The following is a 27,020-nucleotide window of genomic DNA, read 5'->3' as shown; positions in this document are numbered from 1 at the left end:
GTGCACTTTATAAGCTATTTATAAGTTGCTTGAATAAATTTTTGCTCATAATTACTTGTTTTGGTTATTGCTCATATTAAACATTTTTGCTAACCCGTGAATAACTATGAACTTCAATATTAAATACATAGCAGCTCTCACTGTTTCTGATTAAATATATTGATCAGTGCATGATTAAAGACTCTCCTGTAAAATGTATGGATTAGTGTGTACCTGTGCATCCACGTGTCTGATACTTCCTGTGCCTTCAGATGGACAAGTAGTGAGGATACCACCTGAAATTTGTGCAGTTTATTTCTCCATAAGCTGTGATACAGTGTTTTTCACTTTCCATTGAGTTGATTTATCTTTGAATTAGGTGGAACCTCAGTGAAAATCAGACTTTATATATGAATGTTCAAATTCCACCCAACACCAAAAAGCATTTTTAGTTAATCGAAAGAACTGTGCTCCATTCTTAAATTTCCACCTCTTTTTTTCCTATTTTATTTTGTTTGTTTTATTTTGTTTCGTTTTAATTTTATTTCTATTTTTTTTAGTGAGTGACAGTTGCTTCAGGAACCTTGCCGAGGATCGTAGTGGGATAAACCTTAAAGATCTGGTCCAAGACCCTTCTTTGTGAGTATCTGGCATTTATTGCTAAGCAAAGAAAAGCTTCTACCTGATATCCTTGTGAGTAGTTTTGTAATTATATAAAGCAGTAGTATGATGAAATACACATGATGCTGTATTGGTTTATGCTTGCCAACTTGTTAGTCTTTATTACAAGCAAGTATTATTAAAACCACCTTATTTCTAATATAGTTCTGAAGTAACATCCAGAGAGCACATACAGCGAAGGGTTTAAGAGTCATCAGAGGTAACAGATTGTGCATGCTGGTGTTTTCATAGAGGACTTGCATGCACATTGTTGCCCCTCTTTTTTTAAGAAGGAATTGCATATAAATTAGAATATTACTGGATAATTATGTTATTGTTAATTACCTTAACATCTAGAATCTGTTTTCTTTGTATCTGATTTCATACCGCTGATATGTGTTTCTTCCTCTACTACCTGTTTCAATTTAAGTATATGTGCGCATGGTCTAAATTTTGCTTCATCACAGGATTGCTGGTCTTTATCTCAGTATTGTGTCTTTCTCTAAAACAAAATTCTGTCTCACAAGCTCTGAGTTAGACTTGAAATTGTATCAGACCTTCTTTGTCATTCAGTTTTTTGTTTGTTTTTTGGGTTGGTGGGGTTTTTTTTTTTTGTCCATTAACTTTAGTACTAGCTGAAAATGTTCTTGCTAGTATGTGAGTGTACCACTTGTTAAGAGGGAAGGGAAAAAGAGAAAAAAATTGACATCTTTTTAACATGAATGACATTGTATTCCACAGTGAGCTCTAATGTAATGGGCCTTGCTGCTGAAAGAGCAGATTTTTCAGTATGGATTGAGAAGTAGTAAAAAATAAGGTGTATTTGGCACCTTATTTCCATTACAGGGATTTATAGTAATTAGGTAGATGCAGAATTTATTTTGTCATGTTCCTACAGGTAAATGACATATATGCTCATGTACATGCATTCTTGGGCAATTTTAACATAGTGTATGGGACTGATGATTTATACATCTGAAATGGCAGAGATACAAGGGGCAAGTATAATTGTTGCTTGATATGTACAGAGTGAATACAAGAGATAAGTTTTTAATAGTTACTGTTTAAGTGTTAAAGTTAAGGCTATTTTAAAGATCTTCATTTTCGAAACACTTCTGTTGAGTGGTAAATTTTTTGAGTATTATTGATTGGTTGGCTTTGTTGATTCTTTTTTGTTTGTTTGCTTTAGAATTGTATGTCGGTTTTGGAGCTGCAGGTAGGCTTATATGCTACACATAGTTTTGGGCTTGCACCTCTTGAGTTTACTCTCAGAAGGTTGAATTGCCCTTGTTGTAGAATGACTATTTTCTGTATTTTTTCACCAGAAGTGATGGAACCTTTTCATTTTCTTCCTTGACCGTAATTCAGATGAAAAATATTGTAATAAATTATTGTAATGTTTAAAAGAAATTAAATGGATTTCTGTTTCTAATAGCATAAGAAGCACAAGTGACTGCAACATAGCCCTTTTTGTCCCTTTGAAAGACGGAGTAAAGTCTCCATACATGTTAAGTTTCAAGGGCTGTTTATGATACTCTGCTATATGACAGATTACAGTGCAAGAAAAGTGTCCTCTTCCTGATGAATGATAGGAATCTACAGACTTTTTCTTCAGGTTTTTCTTTCCAAATTGATATTCTTACTGTTTTATGACTGAGCACCTATTAAGAGTTCTTGCAAGATGTGTAATACTGTCAGTGAATCTCCAAAATGAAGAAACCATCTAAGGCAATATTGTCCAACCCAGTCTTCTGTAGGTGACTCTTAAGGTCCCATGGGATCTGAATTCTTTGTTATGCAAAGGACAGCATGGGGATGAAGCTTGGGAGTGCCAGACCAAGAGATTTTTTAATCTTTTTTTGAAATAAAGAATAAAGTTTAATCAAAATCTTATGCCTATTTGGCTATGATTGATGCCTGAAATAATACCTGAATCGTAAAATAGCATTTGATTAATCCTCTTACCCATTTAATATTTACACTTTAGGGTTTCTTTAGTGGTCATTTGTGCTGACTGTAGATGCACTACCTCTTTTTCTTTATAATCTCAGATGCAAACATTAGATTTACATAAAAAACTCTCATGCTTTCTCTGTAAATGGCTCTGTCCCTCTTAGTTTGCCACTCTTGGCTCTGCAACAGACAACTTCTCTTTTGTTATTGCAGAAGGCCTTTTTTTGGACAGCTGAAAATGTGTCTTTACATTGAAATGTAACTCTATAAAATAGACAGCATTCTCGGTTTTTTCATTAACGTTTGATTTGTATCAAGTATGCCTAATTGTTGGAGTAGCCTTTTTTCCCCAGGTGATTTCCCAGCTGGAGCAGAAGTGTAAACCTAATCTGCTTTCAGTTCTCTCAGCAATGCTAATAAAAGCTCTGCTGCTCAAATCAGTAGTTTGAGCACCTATACTTGTATGTGATTAACTCACAGTTTACTGTGTGTCAATAAAAATGAAAATTCTGCTAAAGGAAAAAACCCCAAAACACCAAGCATATCAAATAAACCTGAAGTGAGGAGTTATAGACTGTGGGAGAAGGAAGCATGCAACAACTTTAAAACTAAATTTCATTTAGTGAGTAATTAGAGAAAAATTTAATTTCTGCAGAAAGTTGATCATAGTTCAACTGTAAAGGTGGTTTGAGAGTTAAGTGCTGTTTTTTATTCATTACAGATAATCACAGAATAGTTTGGGTTGGAAGGGTCCTTTAAAGGTCACCTCCTACAGTGAGCAGGGATGTCTTCAGCTGGATTGGGTTCCCTGGAGCTCAGGGATGTGTCTGCTATATGCAGTGTCCTGCTTCAGACACCAAACTCAGAGGTCCAGAGGGGTGTAGAAGAAAAGAAAGATGAGAAGACAGAAAATGCAATGCATGGCAGGTTAATTAATTGAGGAATCAGTGTCAAGAGAGGAAGTATGAGTGTTTTATAGTATATAAAAGATTATTAAAGTGTTTGTTCTGTTTGCCTGGTGAGAAAGAAGTAGTTCAGTTTATAGCAGACTGAAACTAACAAACATTAATTGGATAGTTTGAAAAAATTCTAAATGTCATTTGGTGAAGAAACTGGAATCTATAGCTAAGAATGTCAGGGAGAGTTCTGCAGATTATGGTCTACATATTTGATCCAGTGTAAGTGTAGAGAGCTGGAAGGGAAAACCTTTTTTTTATTTCCTCCCTTTTTTTCTTTTTCCTTTTCTTCTATGAAAATGTATGCATTCTGGTTTGTCTTCTGTGTAATTAATATGACCAAAAACCAGATGGAACTTAATTTGGTTCCTATAAAGGTAACTTCATGTGGCTATGAATATTCAAATCCCATGATTTGGCTTATATGAGGCCCTGCCTCCCATTCCAGTAACTCCTAAAGGATATTTAAAATGTTTCATTCTACAGAGGAGATTATTCTCCATGAGAAGACTAGAGGTATTTTTCAATTCATTGTTCTAAACAGCAGAGCTGCAGAGAGCAGGTGCAATTGGAGGAACTAGGCTGCTGATTCTTAGATGATGGTTCAGACTTTATTCAGCTGAAGTAAATTGCAGTGGAACAGTTTAAGATTCTAGCAAAGTCCTGCTTTTGTGGGGAGATATTTGAGGCTCTCTAGCAAGGCAAAAGGCTGGTGCTCAAGGAATGTTAAACATATTGATCACTTCATTTGACCCCTTGCTCATGAGCAGACTGAATGGTCTGCCCTCCAGTGCCTTCCTGTCCTTTTCCACCCTCAAAAGGCAATCTATGCTCAGGAGAGAAATGGGATAGATACAATGCAGTATGTCTATCACCTGGAACTTCTCCTGAGATTTTTACTACTGCTTTTCCTTTTCTCACTAGAAGTTACTTAAATATACCTGGAGAGTGAACCATCAGATCATTAGAGTATTAGGTATATAGGTTCACCTACTTCAAGCAGAAGTTCTGTGTATAGAGATTCTGAAGTCTTAGTTCTTAGCATCACTTTCTAAGATGTTCCTTTCAGCTGTAGCCTGTATATAGACATAAAGTTCATAAAATGCTTGTCTAAACAGAAAAGAGGATGCTTTTAATCTTTCTGTGCAATTCAGTAGCTACAGCTGCAGATAATCACTGATGCATTTGTTTTGGAAACATCTTCAGAGCTCTTTGAGATGAACAATATCCAAGAGATTCTAAATAACTTCTTTCTAGGCAAAATCACATCACATCTGAACTGTGTTTCATGTCTCCTTCAGACTTATTATGAGAGTAGATAAATATAAAATGTAAGAACAGGTAACTTTTGACAGGAAATTAGAACTTGTTTTAATGAGTATGTACTACAGAGAAGAAAACATTGTGAGAAGAAAATGTTATTTACCCTCTAAGTGATCGCATTATGAAGACAACCAAAGTGGCAATAGACCTATTAGTAAGAAACTTACGGATTAATTCTGAGTTCCATTTTTCCATGACAGGAGATAGAAATCTCACAGAAGTCATCTTTATCCCTTATCGTATTCTACAGCCTTAGAAGGAGCAGCCAGGTAATTCTTCTGGGAAAAAGTTGTGAGATCCTTAGAATTTGTTACTTAAGGACTGAAGATGATAAAGGAATTCTTGAGGAGCTCTTTCTTTTTAATCTTACTGAGTACATAAGATATACTGTAGGATGAAACACTACCTGGATGGATGAGGGAGCAGCAGTGGATATTGTCTGCTTAGAGTTCAGCAAGGCTTTTGGCACAGTCTCTCATAGCATCCTCATAGGAGAAGTCAGGAAATGTGGAGTGCATGAGTGGGCGTTGAGGTGAAGTGAGAACTAGCTGAACAGCAGGTCCCAGAGGGTTATAATCAGTGGCACAGGGTCTAGGTGAAGCCTATCACTGGTGGTGTCTTCTAAGGGTCAGTGCTGGACCCATAATGCTTTACCTAAATTCATTGATTTCTTAGATGAAGGGCAGATCCCTCCTCAGCAAGGTCACTGAGCACACAAAGCTGGGAGCAGTGGCCAACACCCAGAGGGCTGTGCAGCCCTTCAGAAGGAGCTCAGCAGGCTGCAGAGATGGGCAGAGAAGAACTGCCTGAGATTCAACAAAGGCAAGTGCAGGGTCCTGCACCTGGGCAGGAATAACCCCATGGGCCAGCACAGGCTGAGGGCTGAGCTGCTGGGAAGCAGCTCTGTGGAGAAGGACCTGGAGGTCCTGATGGACAACAAACTGTCCCTGAGCCAGCAGTGTGTCCTGGTGGCCAAGAAGGACCATGGGATCCTGAGCTGCATTAGGAAGAGCATGGCCAGCAAGTCAGGGAGGGGATCCTGCCCCTCTGTTCAGCCCTGGTGAGCCTGACCTGGAGTGCTGTGTCCAGTTCTGGATGCAATCCCATGCAATGTGCTCTTAAGATGACCCACTGTGGTTCCTTCCAGCCTTATCTATTCTGTGATTGAAGATTTGAAAAATGCTCTGTTAAGTCTGTGAATGTAAAACTTCCATTTCCATCTTCACATGGAGGAACGGATCTAGCAATTTCTGAGGAAAACTGGAAGTATTGTAGCTTATACTTTCTGTGTTTTGCTCATCATTTGAAAACCAGTGGCTTATTCTGTCTTGCTGAAGGTTACAAATTCAATATTGTGAGGATATCAGTTCACACCCTCTCCCCTTTGTGCAGCCTTTCTAGTTTTTCAATGCCTGTTACAATATAGGAATGTCATGCCTGTTTCTTTTATTTAACTGCTGGTCTCACTAATGCTGGTAATAGAGAGGAAACATTTATTTGGTAAATCTATCCACAGTTATCTTGTTGTGCAACAACCTTCTAGTGGGAGTTCATGCTCAGTTGTTTGTCCATTATTTGACTGTATTAGCATGTTTTCCCTAATAGGCTTATGAAAATACTCCTCTGCTTCTCTTGCCTCCTGAGCTCATCTCTTAGCATTGGGTGATTTTATCAGGTTATCTTTATTAAGATGGCTGGAGAGCTGTCTGTGGTAGCCCAGATTCCTATGAAGAAAAGCAATGCTGAGCACTACAGAAGTGCTGCCTATTTTAAGCATTGAATCTAGTGATAAAAGTTGTGCTTGACAAACTTCCAAAGATCTGAGTCCTGCATAAAGGAATTCATGAGGATGAGTCTAATCTAATAAGCACGTCTTAAAAGTCGGTATACATAAAATTGGCTTCATGCTATCCTTATGGTTTCTCATTGATCTGTGAGATTGAGACAAACCTTTATCTACTTCAACTGCTAGCAGAGTTTTCCTGTGCCTTAAAAAATTGTATTTGCCCTTCCATCAAGATAATTAAAACATGCTTAAGACTTTAAGTGGCCAGGGTTTCTTCTCCAGCCAGTTTTCCTGCTTGGCTTCTCTGTAGTCCAACCAGCCTCCATCAGATGTATCACAGAGGATGTTCTTGTTGTTCATTTGCCAAATCTTTTTTACCTCCAGTCATATGAACAAGTCCTTAAATGTTTTCTCTGTTTCTTGCACTTGAAGAAAAAGAATTCTCAACCCACAAGATTCCTTGGCAGTTTCTAGCAAAAATGGCTAATATTGCATGTGTCCTTTGGCTGTTCAAGCTTAATGACTCATAAACCTATAGGAACAACTTCATCTGTCTGAAGCAAACCCATAGCAGCAGATTGTGCAAAGCAGAACACAAGAAAATGTCTTTTTTAAGCACTTAGTAACTTTCAACTCTAATGATTTTTACATCTTGGCCCAAAGCAGTCTCCTGTAACCCCTCTAAAGCTCTGTGTCAGCTTTATCTACCAACAGTAGCTACATTTAGAACAAACATGTCTTCTCTTATCACACAGTTACCAAATTCTTAGAAGGAAGTTTCTTCTTTTTGCTCTTGGAACACCCTGTGGTAGACTGCAATTAAGTTTATGAGCTAATCAAGTAGCTGCGTAAGTTGTTCTAGAGCTAGAGGCTGTGCAGCCCCAGAGCTGTGTCTGGGCTGATAAGTATTGTTGAGGGGAGAGGGTTGGGTGTTTAAATGGCAGCTGCATCTTGGGTGTTCCATCTCTCTTTTCAGTTCTAGCACTAGTTTCAGAATTAAGTATTGTACTTCTCTGTGTTGCAGGGATGCACTGCTCCAAGCTTGTTAGCCAGGAACCTCTATCTAAACCAGTTTAGGGATTTTCTCTGCTTGTAGGATGTGTAAGGATATTATCATGTTTGTTGAAATAAGAAACTTCATCATTGGTTGTGGAGATTTACTAGATCCTTCATTTTCAGAATGAAGGTTTGTTGTTATTATTAAATGTACTTAAACTTTCATTTAGGAAAATAAATGAAAATGTTACAAATTTTTTAAGGGTTCAAAAGAAAAGCTATGCCCTTCCTGCTCTGTTTCATTATGTTTGCTCTCTGATGTCTGAAAAGAAGTACATAGGACACAGGTTCAGAAGTCTTGATCAAGTTTCAGTCTAGCCAGTATCACAGTTGATTAAAGGTTATTTCTGTTTGTTTTAAACCTTCATTTTAAAATTGCCCACTCTGCTTCTAACTTCAAATTCATGCCAATTTTTTATTTTTCCAAATGCAATTTTTAAATCCTGCTGTCTTAATAACTTCTATTCTCCAGCAGTACAAGAAACAGCCTTAATACTTCCCATCAGAAGTCAGATGCTTTGCCAATTTCTGGGAAGCCAGGCCTCAGCACGCACAAGAATTGCCTGGGAAGACAAATACTGCAATGTTCAATGTTACTCCTCTTCCTCCTCCTTTTCTTGAGCTTTTATTGCTGAGCACAATGTCAAGGTATGGAGTATCCCTTTGGTCAGCAGTGCTGGCTGTGCTCCCTCTCAGCTCTTTCCTATCCCCAGCCTTACTTGCTGGGGTGGCAGAGCAGGGAAAGAAAAGGTCTTGATGTTTCACAAGCACTGTTCAACCACAGTGAAGACATTGGTGTGTTATCAGCACTGTTCAGTCACAAATCCAGAACACAGCAATTCTGGTGCAGCCAGCTGCTGTGAAGAAAGACAACTCCATCCCAATCAGATTTAGGTCGCATATAAGTAATACTATAATTGTAATACTTTTTGTAATTAAAAAAAATAAGTAAATAATTTTTGTAATTACTTTTTTCCTTTTGCATTTGGAAGGAATATAGACATGCTTCTTGTGTGTTTGGGTATATTCAGGACCAGACCAGAATGACTTTTACAGAAGAAGTGAGAAAATCGAGTATGTACCAAGTACTGTCACAGTCTCAGAATTAAGTACCAGTTCTTTCTGTAATCATTTGCACTAATAATTCATAAGAATAGACAGGAGTAGAATGTAAAATGTTCATTTGATTGAATACAATTTTACAGCCCGTCATTTGCTTTGGAATATAATGACATAGCAGCTCAGCTTCCTGGTCAATATTCTATTTTTTAAAACTGCAGTCCAAATTATTTTTAAAATCTTATTATGTAATGATAAGGATTTCCTTGAGGGATTCTGCTGTACACCTGTCTGATTTTGCATTTTGTCTTCTTGTTCAACCCAAATCCACCACAGCTTCTAGCTGTATTTTCTATCTTCTCTTGGTGACCTAATCTTACCTTACTTGGTCTTTTAATTTCAGGCTTCTTTTGGAGGGGTCTCTTCATGGCATTTGCTATTTTTGTCAGCTTTCCACTCTCTGAGGATCTATGGCTTTCAAAACTCAAACAACTTCTTCTAGCCTATTTGCCACCTCCAGACTTCATCCAAATCGCATCTAACCTGACTCTTCACCTGACTTCATTCTTTCAAATTTTAGTTGTTTCTATTCTGTTTTTTTCTGGGTATTTAAAGGGGATTGTCTTCTCATAGTGTCTACATTATGAAATTTTTTTGGGGTGTATCTACAGGTAAATGGTCCAATGCTGATCTTTGCTTAAACTGCATTTCTTAAGATAATACTCTGAAAGGACTCTCTTAGTACTTTGTAGTGCATTAAGTATGTTTCTGTATACTTGGAAAAGACCATTTAAAATAAAAGTATTTACTAAAAAAATCAAGTACCAAACAGAAGACCTATTTATATGACTATAAACCTCAGATATGCTTGAATCTTGACTACTTTATTAACTTCTAGTGGGGGTATGGTATGGATGATAAGATTAAGCAGAGATTTGGAACAGCTTCCACACAAAGAAATTAAATCGACTAGAATTTTTCACTTTAACAAAAAAACAACATACCATGGCAGTCATATTTTCTGGAAAAATCCCTTTGCACAGGATTCTTCTCCTGGGAAGCTGAAAAGCCTCAGAGAAAAAGGAAAACAATAATTATCTGATTTGCTTCTCCTATGTTTTGCTGCTTTGGAATGTGTTTGGACATTGTTTACCAACAGGTGATTGTTTCATTGGTTTCATGTGAATTGTTTTGACTTTTTGACCAATCAGGGTCAAGTTGTGTCGAGGCTCTGCAAACAGTCACGAGTTTTCATTATTATCTTTTAGCCTTCTGTAAGTATCCTTTCTGTATACTTTAGTATAGTTTAGTATAATAATTATTTTATATGATATAGTATCATAAAATAATAAATTAGCCTTCTAAGAACATGGAGTCAGATTCATTATTCCTTCCTTTGTCTGGGAACCCTGCAAATACAATAACATATGGTGGAGATATACAGAATGAATAGCATTAAAAAAAAAAGTCAGAGGCAACTATTCACTGTTTTTCACAGATCACAAATTGTGACAGGAAAAAAATTGAGCAGCAGGTTTAAAATTAATAAAAGTATGTACTTGTACAAGTGTAGCAGAACTGGATGCTTCATAATTGATGTAACATCATATGGAAGTGTGGAGTATAAATTATAGATAGAAATGAAGGAATTAGGCTGATAGACCTACTGTGGCTGTTAAGCCAATTAATTGCATGCAGCAACTAGGTCAGGACAGCTCCTGAACTGAAGGCAGCAGGAGGCGATAAGTGTGTACCAGGAAACAAATCATGTTCTGTGTCATGTGTTTATTCCCTAAGCATTTGTTTCTTAGCACCAGAAACATCATACTGACTTGTGTGCTCGTTTAGACTGAGCTGTTATGGCAATTTTTTATATACTTCTTTCAGGAGTAGTACTTTCATAGAGAGTGGAGCACCCACAAACTTGACATTTTTTTCCATTGCGTGAGCAAACGCTTGTCCTTCAAAGTAGAGCGGGCTTCCCTGACATGGCTAAACTGAAATTTGGAACTCCCAGAAATGGAAGAGCAAAACCATCTCAACATAGCTTTTGGTACTTTACTACATGATAGAAAATTGCTCTCCTCTAATCTCCCTAGTAAAAATTACTAAATGATCTTCTGAACTGCTCTAAAAAGCGATTGTGAGCTGACCCGTGGCCTCTCTTTGTACAAGAGGCTACTTTTTGTCTAAGCTATAACAACTTGAAGGAATGCCTTATTTAGAGAAGGTCTCTCTGAAATTTGTGTGCCTCTTTGCAGTATAGATTAGGCTGCCAGGGGGATCACATCATCTGCTACTGAAATATTGTAATAGAATAGAGATGTAAAGGAAGCCATTGCTGTGCATCTTAGGAGTGGTTCTGACACTGATATACAGAAAATCGCTATGCATAGATCTGTTCATGCTTTTATGCAATAATATTCACTGCATTTCAATTCTAGATTGCTCTCTTAATTAGAATTGTCCCGCTGTAACTTTTGTGGGGGGCTCCTATAAAATCACTTATTAGCAGTGTACAAGAGAAATTTCTACAGATGGTGGCTTAAGAAAGAAAAGTATAGCAATCCTGCTGTAAATCTTGTGGGGTTTTAATGTATGCTTTTCTCACTTTCTTTCACTTCAGCTTGAATTTTACCATGGATTTTTCACTTACTCTTTTTCCCTTTATCCATGCTACCATATAAACATCACAAGAGTATAACCAGGACTTTATAAAGATAGCATTGAGCCCAAAACTGATATATTAAGGGTTGAAAAATTACCTCAAGTGATTTTCCACAGACTATCTCAAAGAAACACAGTTATAACACAGCAGTAAATGCTTCCCTTTATACCCTTACTAATTCTGTTCTAAGCTTTTTGGTCTTTATTTAACTATAGTATCTTTCTTCTTACCTCCATTTTCATCCCCTTCCTTATATTCTAATAAGGAGAAATTCTTACTCTATCAATTTTTTTTTCTTCATTATTTGGTTTCAGATACAAGAATGTATCTGTCTGTATTTGTGGTTGGAAATCCAGTGCATCCTTTCAAAATTTGTTATTGGTGTCATTTTCAGATAGGTGATTGATTTACAAAATACAGGTTGCTCTGGAGTGAGTGTCATTTGACTGACATGATTGTAACACCTATTTTAAAGATGCACATTCAGGTTCTTTTTTTTTTCCTCAACCCTTCTTCATTCAGTGTTTTTCTCATTGTCACAAGCATTCTACACAGTTAATGTGCTCTATAGCTTAGTATAGTGTGTGGAAATGTTCAGTGGCAGGTGTTCAAAACCAGAATAGATCATGGAGGAACCATTAAATGTGGGAATGCATGATTGGAACCTCTTCTCCATTTTAACAAAAGATGTCATTATTACTTATGAGGTGGTGATTTTTAGTCTACTGTGTTCCATTTTTCCAAAACGTGCTCATAAAGATCCCTTTAATTTATTTCCCTTTTTTGCTAACATAAAAAACCACTCTTCTAACAGAGCCAGGAAAGCCATTCACTATACAGATTGCAAATAATCCAGGAAATACATTAATATGTAATTTTGTTTCAGTTTTCACATCTAGAAAAAGAGAATAGAGGGCAATGTGGCTGAGAGATTTTTACCACTGTAGTTCTGGGATGGCTGCAGGATTCAGGACTGAGAAGCAGTGTGTGCTACCATGAGCAGCTGTTGTGCCCATTTTGTGCCTGCAGCTCTAGTTGTACCCTCACTGTTGGCATTTTGTTCAGGCAACTCTATATTGTGCCTACTCTGCTGCATTTGCAATTGTGTGAAAATTAGGGAACAACATTTGAAAAATTTTAATTCAACTTATCATAACTGTTTCATACAGTTTAGAACCTCATCTTCATCTAAACATGCATGAATTTCAGGGGAAGATCAGAGGCTTCAGGAGTATTATCCCATCGTATTTCAGGTTTCTTTTGCAAAATCCAAACCATAAAGCACAATTCCAGAAGGTAAATTCCAGAAGGTACTTGAGTTTTGAATAATCTTGAAACATTACAACTCTTAAGATCAGTTTTCATAGTAAAAGCAACAAAACCCAAAAAATGCTCATCTTGAATGGGGTGATGCTTATCCAGTCTTCCCCGTACACAGGTGGATCATCTTGGTTTTGTGTGTATAAGTGCAAAATTTGCTTTCCACCAAGCTACAATAAATACCCTTACCCAAAATCCATCTAAAATGGCTCTCAGAGTCTTTACTTTCAAAACTGACGTAGAGTTACAATAAAGTATTTTAAGTTCATAAGAATGTTACTTTATTAGACTGTATTCTTTTAGTACAGTTTACTTTAAAATGCACTTTTTCAGAATCTTTCAGCATTGAATCCCTTCTGAAAACAGGAATTTGCCAGAAAAATGCAAAGAAATCCAGTTATTTTAGGTTTTTTTACTACTTCTCCCTGGCTTAAGAAGGAGTGCTGCCTGCCATGACCCTTAGGCAAATAGCTTTTCAAGGGCAATTCTGCCTATGAGGGGATGAAGCAACACACTCACGGACTGATTCATATTTTTAACACTGTGCTCTGTATTGTTTTTTTAAAAGCTAGCAACCTTAAAAATACATCCTCAAGGAATGAATTTGCGCCCAAAAGCTGAGTAAGACTTAAAGAAAATGTTTGTGTTCAAATAGGTGGTGTGTTTCTGTGTACTTCATTATTTGCTAATGATTCTGTAGGCATTAGTAATAGTTGAGCTTGTAAAGATTTGGAGATTTCAGAACAACTTTATATTTTAATTATAATATTTTGCATATATGCAAAAAATTTAGTTTCATATTGTTAAAGTATTTTGGGAAGTGTGTTTTTGAAAAGTCAAAATTGAGCAAACGTCTTCCTTTTTTGCTTGTCTCAAACACCTTTGAGAAGTGTGTCTGCTTCAGCCTGCATGGTTGAGCAGAACATTTTGAAAATATAGATGTGAAACAAAAATGCCCCCACCCCAGATCTAGTAGAAAAAGAGATTATCAGCTTAAGATCTTATTCAGAAATCCCAGTGATAGCAGTGAGTTCTACATTTAGGAAAGTGGTTTTTTCTTTCTTCCTTCAGGAGTTTCTCTTGTCCTACCATCTGCACTGTTAAGCATTTTAATCTCTTTAGCTAATTTATTGTATATGCTAAACTAAAGGGTGTGCTTATGTTTTTTTACAGTTTATGAATGTTTAAGATGCTCAAGACCTCTAATATAAGATACAATTTTCATTGGATTGAAATTCTTTTTTCCTCAGTGACGGGTTTTATCTTTAATTTGCTACTATTATTTTCATTGTGTACATAAGGAAATAAACATTATGAGCAGTGTGATGACTGCAGCATGTGTATACACAAGCTATTTTTAATAGTCAGATAGTATTCTTATATTACTAACAATAATCTTTCCAGGAAGGTTTTGTCATAACTTTTGATTTCAGTCACATGCTGTTACCAGTATCCAAGCTTTTCATTAGCTTGCTTTCTTGGGTATTTCTGCATAGCTTAATACACTGACTTGCTGTGAAGGGATAGCAATAATCTGTGCAAGGCTAGCAGTACCTAAAAATGCTTTCTTCTTGTTATTTCTCTAATGCAGCAATAACTTAAAATTTGCTTCAGTGTCATCTTAGCAATCGCTTTCATTCCCCGACAAAGAACTGATTTAAGCCTCCATTTTTAACAAGGTCTGAATACCCTTTAACTTCAGACTAATTAGAACTGTTTCTGTCCAAAACCTTATGGTATGTGGAGAAACAGCTCTCAAATGAGAGCTTATTAATAAAGGGTTCCTTTATTTATCAGAGGAATCTTTATTCTTCACATAATTTCTTTCTGTCAGTCTCTCCCACAGTTTTCCTCTTCATTTAAGGCAGTGGTCTACATATACAGAGTCTTCTCAAGACCATGAATTTTTGGTGCTACTTTGGCATATGAAATGATGGTTTCTTTGTACTATTTCTGTTCTTCTGCACAGGACACTAGCTGAATATTTTAACAGAAATTTGATTCTCAGATTATTAGCTACTCTAATAGTAAGCTTTTGTGTTGCCCTGTCCTCTTTAATTCTATTCAGTTTACAGAAGGATTATGTTGGAATCATCACTGGAGAAGAAAGAAGAGATAAATGAAATATCAGTAATCATTAATAAGAAATTATTCAGGCTCATTAGGGCAAGTTTTGAAACTTAATGTATTTGGACAAGAACTGTGACTGTAAGTATATGCACAAAGAGGTAGGCATCTGTAGTTTCTACAATTACAGTGGCACAAAGCAATGCGTATTTCTTAAGACACAGCAATACGGAGTAATGCAAAGGATCAGACCACTGACAGCCTTATGAAAAGGAGGTTTGTACATATTTGACTACTTCTAGAAATTATGTCCCTTCCTTCAGCAAAGTTGGACTCCATGCTGGTTTATGTCCTTTCTATCTCAGCAGAAGCTACTCTTGAGGAGAGACTTTATCAGAAAATGTTTTGACATTCTACTCTTCTAGAGCAGGAGTAAATAATTAAATAAGACATTCAAATACATCTGCACTGTTCAGATTTTACATCTGTTTTTGTTTCTGCTTCATTTTAAAACCCATGGAAGAAAATGCTAAGTGAAGTTATTGATCATTAGCCTGTGTTCATCCTGTGTTCAGTTCAGCAGCAGGTCAGCCTTGTTTCCTTCTTTTGAGGGTGCTCTTGTAACAATCTTACAGGATAAAATAAGCCATCTTCTGCAGTAGCTAGTTACAGGAGAAAAATCAGACAATACTGCAGGAAAGTGAGGTACTGTGTGTTACTCCGCCTTGAGAAAAAGAAAATTAAGATATGAAGGGTTTTGTGCTGAGCAAAGGCAAGAGACTGGTGTTGGTAAAATTGCTAAAAATGAGTTATTCTCACCAGAATCTAATAATCAAGACCCTTTCTAAATAGTCTGTTTCACAGATCATGTTTTCAGGCAGTAGAAAATAAAACTTTTTCTGATGGAACTGTTGGCTAATTTGTAAAAGGAAAGCTATGTCATGAAATAAGACAAGTGTTTGTTTACAACTGCGATTAATAAAAAGTCTAATAGTGGGATGGGTTGGGGGGGGCTGTGGGTGTGAATTAAGGGAGAAATACTGAATGGATAACTTAAGATATTCGATATGCCCTGCGATCAAGTGGAGCTAAAAATACTGAGAAAACACAAGCAAGTCCTTGAGGAAGAGGAAAGCAATAAATATTTTGTACTTGGCCAGTAAAAATGGGTGAAATGTTGAACATGAAATGAAACTGGCAAACCAAAAAATTGAATATTTGATTTCGTGTTGAAGTGTTTATGGAACCTTTCACTGAGGAATTTTGATAAAATTTTATGATGCACAACTATTTTAGTTTTAATCACATTACATATTTAAGTGACAAAAGCCACTGAAAATTTGACAAGTAGCTCTTGACCAATTTTAATTTAAAAGACCTCAAATGGGTATAAATGAGTTATATTTGCTACTAAGAACCATTCCTTTGCATCATTCTCATGGAATAACACACTGTTTCTAATTACACTGTTATCATATGCAACATATTTAATACATTTTATATTTAAACTATGTAATTAATGTAATTTACCTACTCCCTTGTTAGTAGCTTTTGACAAATAAGGACAAGTGAGTACTCTGAGCTGGCTGGTTGTAAGAGAGATGTCTGTAGCACAGTGCTGAGTACAAGCCAACATGCTCTTCCTCTCAGCATGGTTTATTAGCTGTGGCTCAGTGCCACTCTCACTGTGGTACAGAGTTGGCTGTGATCTCATGTGGGATGCTGGTATAGCTCCCTGAAAATAACAAATAGATCCAAGGTTTTGGTTGGTTGGTTTTTTCCTTCCTTCGTCTCCTACGTTTAATAGTTTAGTTGCTAATAAAAGCTGAGAATTCTGCCAGAAGAGGTAGTAAACATTTTAAAAAACAAGTAACAAGCTTGCATTATGATGCATCATTCAAATATCTGTCACTAACAATTGTTCAGAGTTAGGGTTATTATTTTAATTTATTGTAAAATCAGAAGAATTCTAGTGCCTTATACTTTCTTTAATGCAATTTAATGCAAAACTGTGTCACGGATTGAATTGCTCTGTGAAAGAGAATTCTCCAATAATATGAAAGCTCTCCCTGAAGTATTTCTGTATTATAGCTACTTACTGAGCTAATTTTAGAAGGGGGAAAGACTGGGGGGAATGAAATGCTGAGAAAACTTTTGTTATGTGTTTTGCTCATGTATGGATCAGTGCAGTTCTGAGGATGAAACTGAGCTGGGGCAAGAGTAGAAATGCCAATAATGCTACAATACTGTATGAATTTATCAATGTAAACTCAAAGAGAAATTTTAAAATCTACCTGTGGAATTTTTTTGTTGTAATGGCATGTGTGGCACAAGTGGAGTCACTGTGCTTGGCTGTAAAGATCAGCTGAACTGTGAGCTAATCAATAGATGTGACAGAAAGGTAACCTTAGAATGGACATGTTTAGGTATTAGGTACTCAACTTTGACTTTCTTTTATTTGTAAAAGGCTTCTCCCACATTTTATTTATTAATTAAAAATGGTTTTGAATTTGGTGCGAGTGGATTTTGGACAGATTATTATATAAGACTTGCAAAGGTGAATCAGTGAGGGAATGCTTCTACTGTGTATTTACTTTTTTTTAAGTAAGATGAAAGAGTATCCTCTGGTTTTCATACTAAAACATCTTCAGAGCATGAAAAGTCTATTCTTTTTAAAAAAGCCATTTATCACAATTATTGTCTGATTTATGAAGCCAGCTAAATGTGCACTGATTAATCATGTTTCTCAGCTTTGAAGAACACTGCTGAATTTGGAGAAGCATGCCTTCTTAGCAGCTTAAGGTATAGAGGCACTGCAGCAATGAAATGTATCTTGACACTTATCTAGGGTAACATCATGCTTCAGTGAGCATTTAAAGTCAGGTGATGTGGCTGGAGGAAATAGGAGCTAAAGCATTGACTGCTGTTGTGGAGGGATGGCATCGCTATTTGTCCTGACGTGTTTTGGATGAAAATGTACCTGACAATATAGTTTGTGTTAAAATCACCTAGTAAAATGTACCCAAGATATTCTGCTGGAGGGAGGGGAGGGGGCATATTTGTAAGATATTAAAAAATCTGGAGTTTTCTTTTAGTTTGTAAATGGTCTTTGTTCCACCAGCTTTCTAGATCTATGTTTTATGTTTTAAATGAAAGAGATTCTTCCATTGCTTGACCTGATGGCACCGCCCACCTACCTCTAAGCTCTTTGATCACAAAGGCAACTCCAAAATAGAATAAAACTTTGTAAAGCAATTATAGTATGGCATTGCCAGCATAATATGATCTTGCACTTTAACCAGAGATTGAGGTCCTAAAATATATTGTACTGGCATTATCTGTAGTATTTTTTCTGTCAATTCTTTCAATACCTCATGTATTTGTTTTTTATATCATTATCCATGAGAGTTGTGCATGCACTGTGCTGTCCTCACTCCCAGTTTGCCCTAACCATCTTCGATTTCCTTTCTGCACTGGGGCTCAGTAAGTACTGTGGGAAGTGTTAGCAATATTAGTGTTGGTCACCTTAGTCATTTGCCCATTGCTAGTCAGGAATTCAGCCTTTCAATTAATATCATGTGGTTCTGTGTGTATAGTCTAAGCATAATCCATGGCGCTTCATCTTTTCTAATGTGATTCTATAATCACAGAGTGGCTGTTTCAAATGCCTAGGAATGCATCTAAGCTGTGTGTGGTACTTGCTGGTAGGATTGCAGTCGAGCATTTTTCAAGACTATTCTCCAGATACATTAAATTGATTGTGAGAAAAGGGAGACCAATGCAGACATTCTGGCAAATGAAAGATCCCTACTGCTTGAATTTTTTGTTTTTAAACCTCTCTGGAGTTATAATTTCCTAATACACTGATATGTGGCAGAGACTTCTAGACTAAATCTCTGCTTTGGATAAGATGCCCACCTCCTGTCACTTTTGCTATATTTATCTAGACAAATTTACCAGGCCTTGCTGACATGGAATAAACATGCCAGTGCTCGAGGAAGTTACTTATTTTACAGAAATGTAAGCTCCAGGATTCACCTTATCTGTTTTCACTGTTGTGTTGGGGCAGAAACTGAGGAAGAGATAAATCTCTGCCTTGTCCGTGTTCTGCAGCTCGGGAATTGCTGGAGGCATGTTGAAGTTATGGGGCATGTTATGGTCACTGTCACCCAAAGGAATGTGATAGTAAGTGCTGTGGTGTACTCAGTCACCTTGCAGTCTCCTCCTAAAGTCATATTTATAGGGGGAGCAATAAAAAGAGAGAAGGGCTTCGGAGGATGGAACCAGAGGGGATTGTTCTATCTATCTATTATTTTTGCTTTTAAGAGAGCATTGTACAGAATAGATGGAAGGAGAACAGAGCTGTTAGGGACTTACAAGGTAAATTAAAGCTGCAAGTAAGGAGGAGTAAATGGTTACATCTTGCCAATGGATTATGTTTGTGCAAGCTATTTAAAAATTAAAAGTAGAAATTATTTTTGGGACCCGAATGGAACAAAATGCATGAATGCATTTAATCAAACCTTTCTTAAGTTGTCCAAGATCCACATGTCCCCAGCCTCCCATGTTTCTGAATAATGAAAGAGTCAGGTTGTAATATGTTGTGGTATGAATAGCAGAGACGATACATCAAGTGGTTTTTAAATTCATCTAGAAACTTTTTGTTGACATTTAAATGATCAGATGCAAAGAAAAAGGGAGTGACAATTACAGAAAACAAAAATTAGTTCTAAAAACCCACAGCCAATAATATATGAATAACAAAGTGCTTTTCAGTATCTTGAGTTTGAATGATATAGATATTTTATAAGCAGCTGTAAAATATGGATGATGACGATGTCAAAAGTAACTATAGGTTATCTGAAATGGAGATAACTGTGTGAGACATGCAATAAAATCTCACTTGCAGCATTGTCAGTAATACTATTTGTCTATAGAAAGTTCCTTCTAGGTATGTAGACAGATCAAATGTGGTGTTGTTTTATTCCTGTGACTACATTCTGTGGCTAATCAGATTTTTCTTTTTCCCTTTCACATTCCCAGCACAGAGTATACACTAAGAAAACTTCCCTTGGGTCAGATTGCTATTTTAAACAGAAATTAATTCACTCATTTAGGCCACACAGGGCAATATATGTGTATATATGTGAACATAGTAATGTATGAAGAAAAAAGAAAACCAAGAAATTCTACTTTTGAATTTAACTGTCTGGAGAAATACAGATCTAACAAGACTGACACTAGCTGTATGCTGGATCATACTCATATGTAACATCTCTCTGAAATGTGGTGGAGCAAAGTAAGGTGTTAGAGTTTCCAGAAGGGGAAGTACTGTGTGAACAAGTTTATCAGCCTTTCTGGATGCTGCTTGTCTCTGAGACTCCTCTCTTATTCTTGTAATTTCAGTATTGTAGGATTAAGTTGGTTTTTTTAAACAAGTTATTTAAAAGTTCTGGTGGTTGTCCACAAGCCCTGTGATTTAAATTGTAAAGAAAAAATTCGATCTAGACTCTGGAATGATCAGACCATTCCCACATATTCTCCACATTTTATTCTTTCTGCGTTTGAATCATCCTGCTCTCACTTTCAATTCTTACTGATTTTTTGGAATGAAGATATTTTCTGGATGTCTTTTTGCCTAATCATAGAAAATACTGTGACTGCACTTTTCAACCTGTGGTCTGCAATTCATTCCAGCCTGTTCTCCAACATCAAGTGTTCCTCTGTTGCTGGTCCCATTTCCTGGTTTTACGTATCTCAGTTAAACTTCCTCTCTTTAAAATAAATACTTAATTTTTTTAACCTTGGCATAAACTGGCACATGGACTTTGTGTGTCTAACCATGCTTCACAAGCATGTTCACATGCTCAAGTGTCTAAAAATGGAAGAGAAAAAATGCACTAAAGTTACTGGAAAGAAAATTATAGTATTGTAGTGGAATGTGAGCAGCATATTAATGGAAAAAGCCTGAGGGGTTTGTGGTGAAATGCCATATTTTAAAAATTCATTTCTTGTTGGATCAATCCATTGAGGAGGTAGACAATGTTAATTTCTACAAAAATTAACTTTATGGTTTCTACTAGTTGTAGGTCAGCTTATTCTTGTAGGAAGAATCTTCTTAATATTTGATTCAGATGGTCTCTTTTACATTTGGGTAGGAGTGAATAGAGCTCAACTGCAATGATAAGAGTGTCAGCAAAAATAGCTTTATCTTCCTGCATAGGTTTCTACAAGCTCCTGTGGTAATTTACCAGTGAGATCTTTCATTTCCAGGCAGATCATTGCAATCCTTATCATATCGCCTTAATCCTTTAATTTGCAGTGCCTTCCAAGGTAGGCAAAAGGTCACTCTCCAGCACCCAAAATTTCTGCTTTCAGTTGAGGTAGGTGAGGATTTTCTGACAGGGAATTGCCAGCAATATATATGCAAATGATCTGTATCTCTCTTAGGTATCTACTTGGGGGAAAAAATGCAAATACATACTTTGCCCTACAATGGTATTTCCTACAGGACAAAGTAAGATCAACATACATTATTGTCTTGGCATTTACTATAAATATCTCTTCTTATACAGTGTTTTAGAGTCCTCAGTCTACTGACTAAATCCCAACATGGATATTAAATATATATTTCTTTGTCTAAATGGTGAGAATTTTACTGGTTTTGTGATAATGATTTTTGTCTTCTTCTGCATATTTTTTCTCTCAGGAAATTTCAAATCCTGCTCATGTTGTTTAATGAGCTGGCTGGTCAAGCATCTGATGCCCCGGTGGGAACTTTCAAAGTCACTGAACACATTTTTACTTAAATCTAGCTGACATTTCTGTCTGTTTGATTTAATGTATGATTTCCATATTTAGATTACCAATCAGATGGAGCATAGTACAATCATTCCTTTGCACTATAAACATGCATGCATCTTGCACAGAAGTGGGCTCTTTTGCTGTTGGTTCACATGGCAAGAGTGGTTTTAGATTTTTCTGGCAGTTGGAAAGACTTTATAAGTCAGTTTTAATTATAAATAAAATTTTGAATCTCTAATGAAACTCCTAAATGCAGAATTAGTCTTCAGTACATTATTCTCAGACCATTTCATTTGCTATAATCTGGTGGAACTAGCACATTACAAATGATGAAGAATGTATTTACTAGTTAAATGCTAAAATCCTAAAAAAAAGCCTGATGTTATAAATATCCATATTGTTTATACTTAATTTCATTTTATTCAAAGGTATTAAAATATTTGCATGCTTCACATTCTTGCCACAGAGCATGTAAGTATTGATGATAGGACTTTAGAGTAATTATGAATTAATTTGTTTAGTAAAAACCAAAACTTAAATAGTTTTTGCTTCTCATGGAAGCTTGGTAGTCCTCCTGATTTTGCACAGAATGCACCTCCCCATGCTGAGATTAAAACAAAAAAAATTGCACCACTGAAAAGTATTTATTCTGAGAGCATTCTAAGTATTCTGAGTGTTCTCTTCATCCAATTTGTTTGTTCTGGGTAATAGTGCTGTAAGCCCTAAACTTTTTGGTGACGGTGCCTTCCCACTCCCCTGCCTGTCTTTATTAGGCAGTAAGCCTATTTGGCTTTATTAGGCAGCAAGCAAGCTGATAACATTTTCAAGAGGAGGCAGTCCCTCTATGGATGTGTCTCAGGCTGGCAGCAGTGTTACCCCAGACTGTCATACAGGGCTGTGCCCCATGTGCTGAGGTAAAGCAAAGTTACCCCTAGAAAACTGCACTAAGCTCTGAACTCACCTGTGGGCCTGGACAGCTACACAGAGGTGTATATTTTAGACTCATATACTTTATAACAATTCCAACTTTCCACTCCAAAATTAAATCAAGTCAGATTAATTCTGCTAGAAGGGAAGAGTGGCTCCTGGTCCTCTGATTGCCAAATGACCTACATATGACCTCATCCCTAATTTCTGACATATGTTGAGGTCAAAGATTCTCGTTCTATTCTTTTCCAATATTATTCTGTTGAGGTGATAATATTTTCCTGCTGGCAGGGTCTGAAAATTTAGCCTCTTCTGACTTACTCTTGCTTTTCCTATAGTAAAATTTTAAAAAAGAAAAAAACAAAGCAACAAACCAACTTGGAAGGGTGGAAGAAAAAAAAATATGACTTTTCCTCCTTAAATATAATATTTTCATGTAGTTTGTTGCTTTTCTTGGGGAAAAAAAAAGCCTGAAAGCAGCAGAAAATGTGGTATACTTGTTACCCTTAAAACAGTGATATGGTAGGGAATAAAAGCTTTTGGGTTAATCCCTTCCTCCTTCTTTTGTTTTTGTGTGGGCAACGAATCTTTGGGACATGGTGAGGCAGAAGGAGAATCCTGTAAACTGATGTCTTAATCTCAGAGCTGTTGTTCATGAGAGACATGAACTGACAGAGGGCATGTCTGCAATAATTTGATTTCTGTGATGTTTTTCTGTACAGCATGTTGAAGTTAGCCAAAGACTGGGGGAGGAGGGAAGTTTTCAAGGATCTAATTATTGAATCCATTAAAATAGTAATAATAATAACAACCATAATAATAATAATACCCCAAAAAGAAAAATAAACCTGGGGTGGCTCTTTGTCACGTAGTTTAATACCTTCGAGTAAGTAAAGCTGTCATCAGGATGCTCTTTGGAAGCTGTTTTGCACGGTTCGTTGCTGGCAAGCAGCCAGTGACAGGAGCTGCAGCCCAGCTTGCTGTAGCTGCCAGTGTTCTGTTGTGTAGGAAGGGAGCCCAGAATAGCAGCCTTCTTACTACCTCCCTCAGGGTGCTTTAACAATTTCTCAAAGGTCAGTAGAAACTAGTTATCAATTAAATGAGCTCTCTCTCTCTGCTTTTAATGTATCTTGCAGGTAGTGGAGAAAAAAGCTTTCTAATGCTTTCAAATCCTGCTACCTCTGTCCTTGGAATACTTTGTGAGGATGTGAGGATCCAAGGCCAGTTGATTTGTTGGTATCATGGGGCTGAACATCAAGGTATTCCAGACGAGTAGGCTGAGAATGCTGACTTGGTCAGTTTGCTCTGGCAGGAGAAGAGTTGTAACAAGTATTCATCCGGTAGCCTGTGATAAAATGAGCATGCCTGTAGAGTTAGAAATAGCCAGTCTGGCTCCCAGGCATTTGATCTGCTCCCAAGAACAGTCTCTCTTGAATCATCTGCTTAGTTTATAAATCAGTCAAAAGACAGAATATCCTGATGGCAGGTAACAAATATATTTGTGAGATGGTTCTGGAAAAAAAAATGCCAAGTGGAGGATTTTGAGTCTTGCTTTCATTAAAAGATGAAGGAGAGTTTCATTGGGAGGCTTAGTGACAACTTGATATTGTTTAGACAGTGATCTATCTGAAGAAAGATTAATGTTAATTAAAGTGGCGTTGGAGAAATTCAGCAGATGACAGCAGCCAAGCTGGCTACAAGCTATTTTTAGAAAATTTACTTCATTGCATTTGGTATGACTCATTTATTAAGTTAACAGATGAATCAATAGCTTCTTATGGCAGTCCCTTAACGTGAAACAGTATATAAAGATTGTGTTCCTAACTTTGGTCAGAATTCAAATTATAAAAGCTGACCTGTATGGATTCAGTCCAAGTGCACAAGTGTCTTGCACAAAATGGAATAATACTCCAGTATTACTCTGCAATAACACTCCAGTGAGACCGTCCCACCATGGATATATAGAGGGGCGCAGGGGAAAATCAGCCAGAAGTCCAGCTTTCACTATTTGGGAAGAAACACAAATAGCAAACAGGTCAGCTTGTTAAAATAACGTAACAGAGCAAACTTATTAATGTAACAATGTGAATTTATTTCTGTTTTAGTTTTGTCATGAGTTTACTTTTTGTTTGAGCTGTGGTTCTTGGTTTCTTGCCTCCATTTGAGCACAGTTCTTCCTGGTTTTCAACTTTCCTTAGCTTGGATGTAGTTTTCTCTCTTCTCAGATGTTCAGCTTTAATTTGTGAAGTAGTAAAGCATCCATCTGTTGCAATACAACTGTGTTGGCCTTAGTTCAGTTTATTTCCTGTATTTTGCTAATTTCTTAGGTTGCTATAGAAACCTTGTTGTTCTCCGAATCCATTTTGTGAACTTTTGCAAGCCCAGTCTGAAAAGATTAAAAAGATACTACATTTCTATTAGTTTTAAAACCTTTGTTTAAATAATTATGTTTATTATTTCCTGATTATTTTTATGGAATTTTTATCTTATCTTTTCTGATCCTTGCCTCAAACACCTTCACGAGTTTAGCCCAGTGTAAGATACAGTTTTTCATTATTATTGTGTCAGCTCTTATTTCTACATCTAGGAATAATTTCATTTCTCCTTTGCAAAGAGATTAGAGAATTGGGCTGTTTGTATTACATTCAAGGTATGATACAGAGCTGATAAGAATAATGTCTATCAAAATTGGAATACAAATTCTGGTATGTTTCAGATTATCTCTCACATATACAAGTGAAACATTAAAGGTAACTAGTATTTAAAGTAATTTCACTGTTAAATAGCGTGTCTTGTTATAGTGTGAAGATACTGCAGTTTGGGAGAGAAAGACTTTGCACATTAGGTTTCTCTGGTTTCTTCTGGGTGAAGTTTGGGACCATCTTTTCAGTGTGCTGGAAGTAGCTGGCTGTGTATTTAGCTTTGCTCTTAGCTTTTAGCTTTTGGGTGTGTATTATCAGAGAGAAAATGCCATTTCTGTTGGAGGATGCTGGATGTTGAGTCATTCAAATGGAGAGCAGGGTAATAAAATCTGTTGAAAAAGTAAAATATGTGAAACATGAAGAGTGACTCTGCACAAAATTTGCATCCCTAGTGATCTGAATTCTGGGCATTCTAACGTGTTCTTTGCTGCATTATATTTTAGCATTGAAAGCCCATTGTAATTAATGTATACTCACTCGAGCTAGCTGGTCCTTTGCCCTTCTGATTGCAGTTACTACTTGAAACTGTGTGATTAAGAATTAATTCTTAATTGTGATTAATAATGGTACTGTAAAGTATTCTAAAAGAAACAACCTGCAAAGAGAGGTTTTTCACAACAAAGTGAAAAAATATGCAGTGTACAAGCCCTCTATCATGGTCTCTCTATCATCCTATAGCTGAAATCTCCTGTTTATCATTGTCTGGTCTCCTTTCAGATGTCAGTAATCAAATCAAGGAATTGCACAATGACAAGCAAGCTTCCAGACAGGCCACAATTGATAGTTACACTTAAATGTAATTCAGAGAAACTCTTGAAATAGAAAGTTTTCCTCAAGCTGGACATATCCATTATTGCATTGATTTTCGATTTACCTTGATTTTGCTGGTTTTTCTTAGCAATCATCACAATGTTTTTGTTTTCCTCAAAAAACTGAGAAAAGGACAGTCCCTTACACTTCAGGCTTAACTGACTGCTGGAGATTTTTAATAGTGATGTGGCTGTGTTAGCTGCATCCTCCCAGTGTGTGAGATGCTTTTAAACTTCTGTGAAACTCTCAGACAAACTTTATATACAAAGTGAAATGTCTTTTTTATGTCTTTCGCCAGTTAAATCTGGTACTATGGTCTGCTGTAGTGAATCTCTTTCAGAAGTTGTAACATTGACTGAAATCCAGTCTTCTGAAATGAAGAAAGTATAGACTTCCTTAAAAACTTAATTTCAAATCTGAGACATTGATAAAATTGTATATTAATATTTTCTGATTCTCTTTCCGCTTCAAATTTGTTACTGTTTATGTTTGTACACTGGATTTTTAAGATAACAATGTCAGTATAGGATAATAAATGGACTGAGAGATATGTGAGCTGGAGCTATCAGTGAGAGATTGTGTATTTAAACAGTAACATAATTTTTAATGTCTTTCTCTTTCAAAAATGTGGAATTGTGGTAGCTGACATTTTACTTTTTAAGAGGTACCATTTGTGGTGCAACTTGGCAGATTCAGAATTTGTTAAATTCTTAACACAAAACTTTGCAGAACTATTTGTGTAGTGATGCTAATTAATGGTGTGAGTCAGATGAGCTTACTGAGTCAATTATTTTGATTTTTTTTTTCTGATATTCCAAGAAAGTTCTAAGTAGTTTTGCCAAGGGTGGCCAATAAAGGAGTGTGCCAGGTGGAATTCCCTGTTGCTGGAGTGCTGGCAATAGAGGTTCTGTATTCTCCTTCTGCTAGAAGGTAGAAAGTCAGTGATTTTT

The 27,020-nt window shown here is 36.5% G+C and overlaps 1 protein-coding gene across 20 annotated transcripts in view; it reads left to right on the top strand.

Annotated features, from left to right (window-relative positions):
• The window catches only part of GPHN (gephyrin), a 271,041-nt gene that overhangs the window by 83,426 nt on the left and 160,595 nt on the right, over positions 1–27,020 (top strand). For all 20 annotated transcript variants that reach the window (XM_038137440.1, XM_038137426.1, XM_038137424.1 and 17 more), the window contains exon 2: positions 540–618. In XM_038137440.1, the coding sequence (XP_037993368.1) occupies positions 540–618 (79 nt within the window). The remainder of the gene's footprint in view (positions 1–539; positions 619–27,020) is intronic.

This window comes from Motacilla alba, chromosome 5 (assembly GCF_015832195.1).
Source record: "Motacilla alba alba isolate MOTALB_02 chromosome 5, Motacilla_alba_V1.0_pri, whole genome shotgun sequence".
Classification (NCBI taxonomy): domain Eukaryota; kingdom Metazoa; phylum Chordata; class Aves; order Passeriformes; family Motacillidae; genus Motacilla; species Motacilla alba.
Note: the sequence above shows the minus strand (reverse complement) of the source record. Positions and strands in the feature narration are given on the sequence as shown.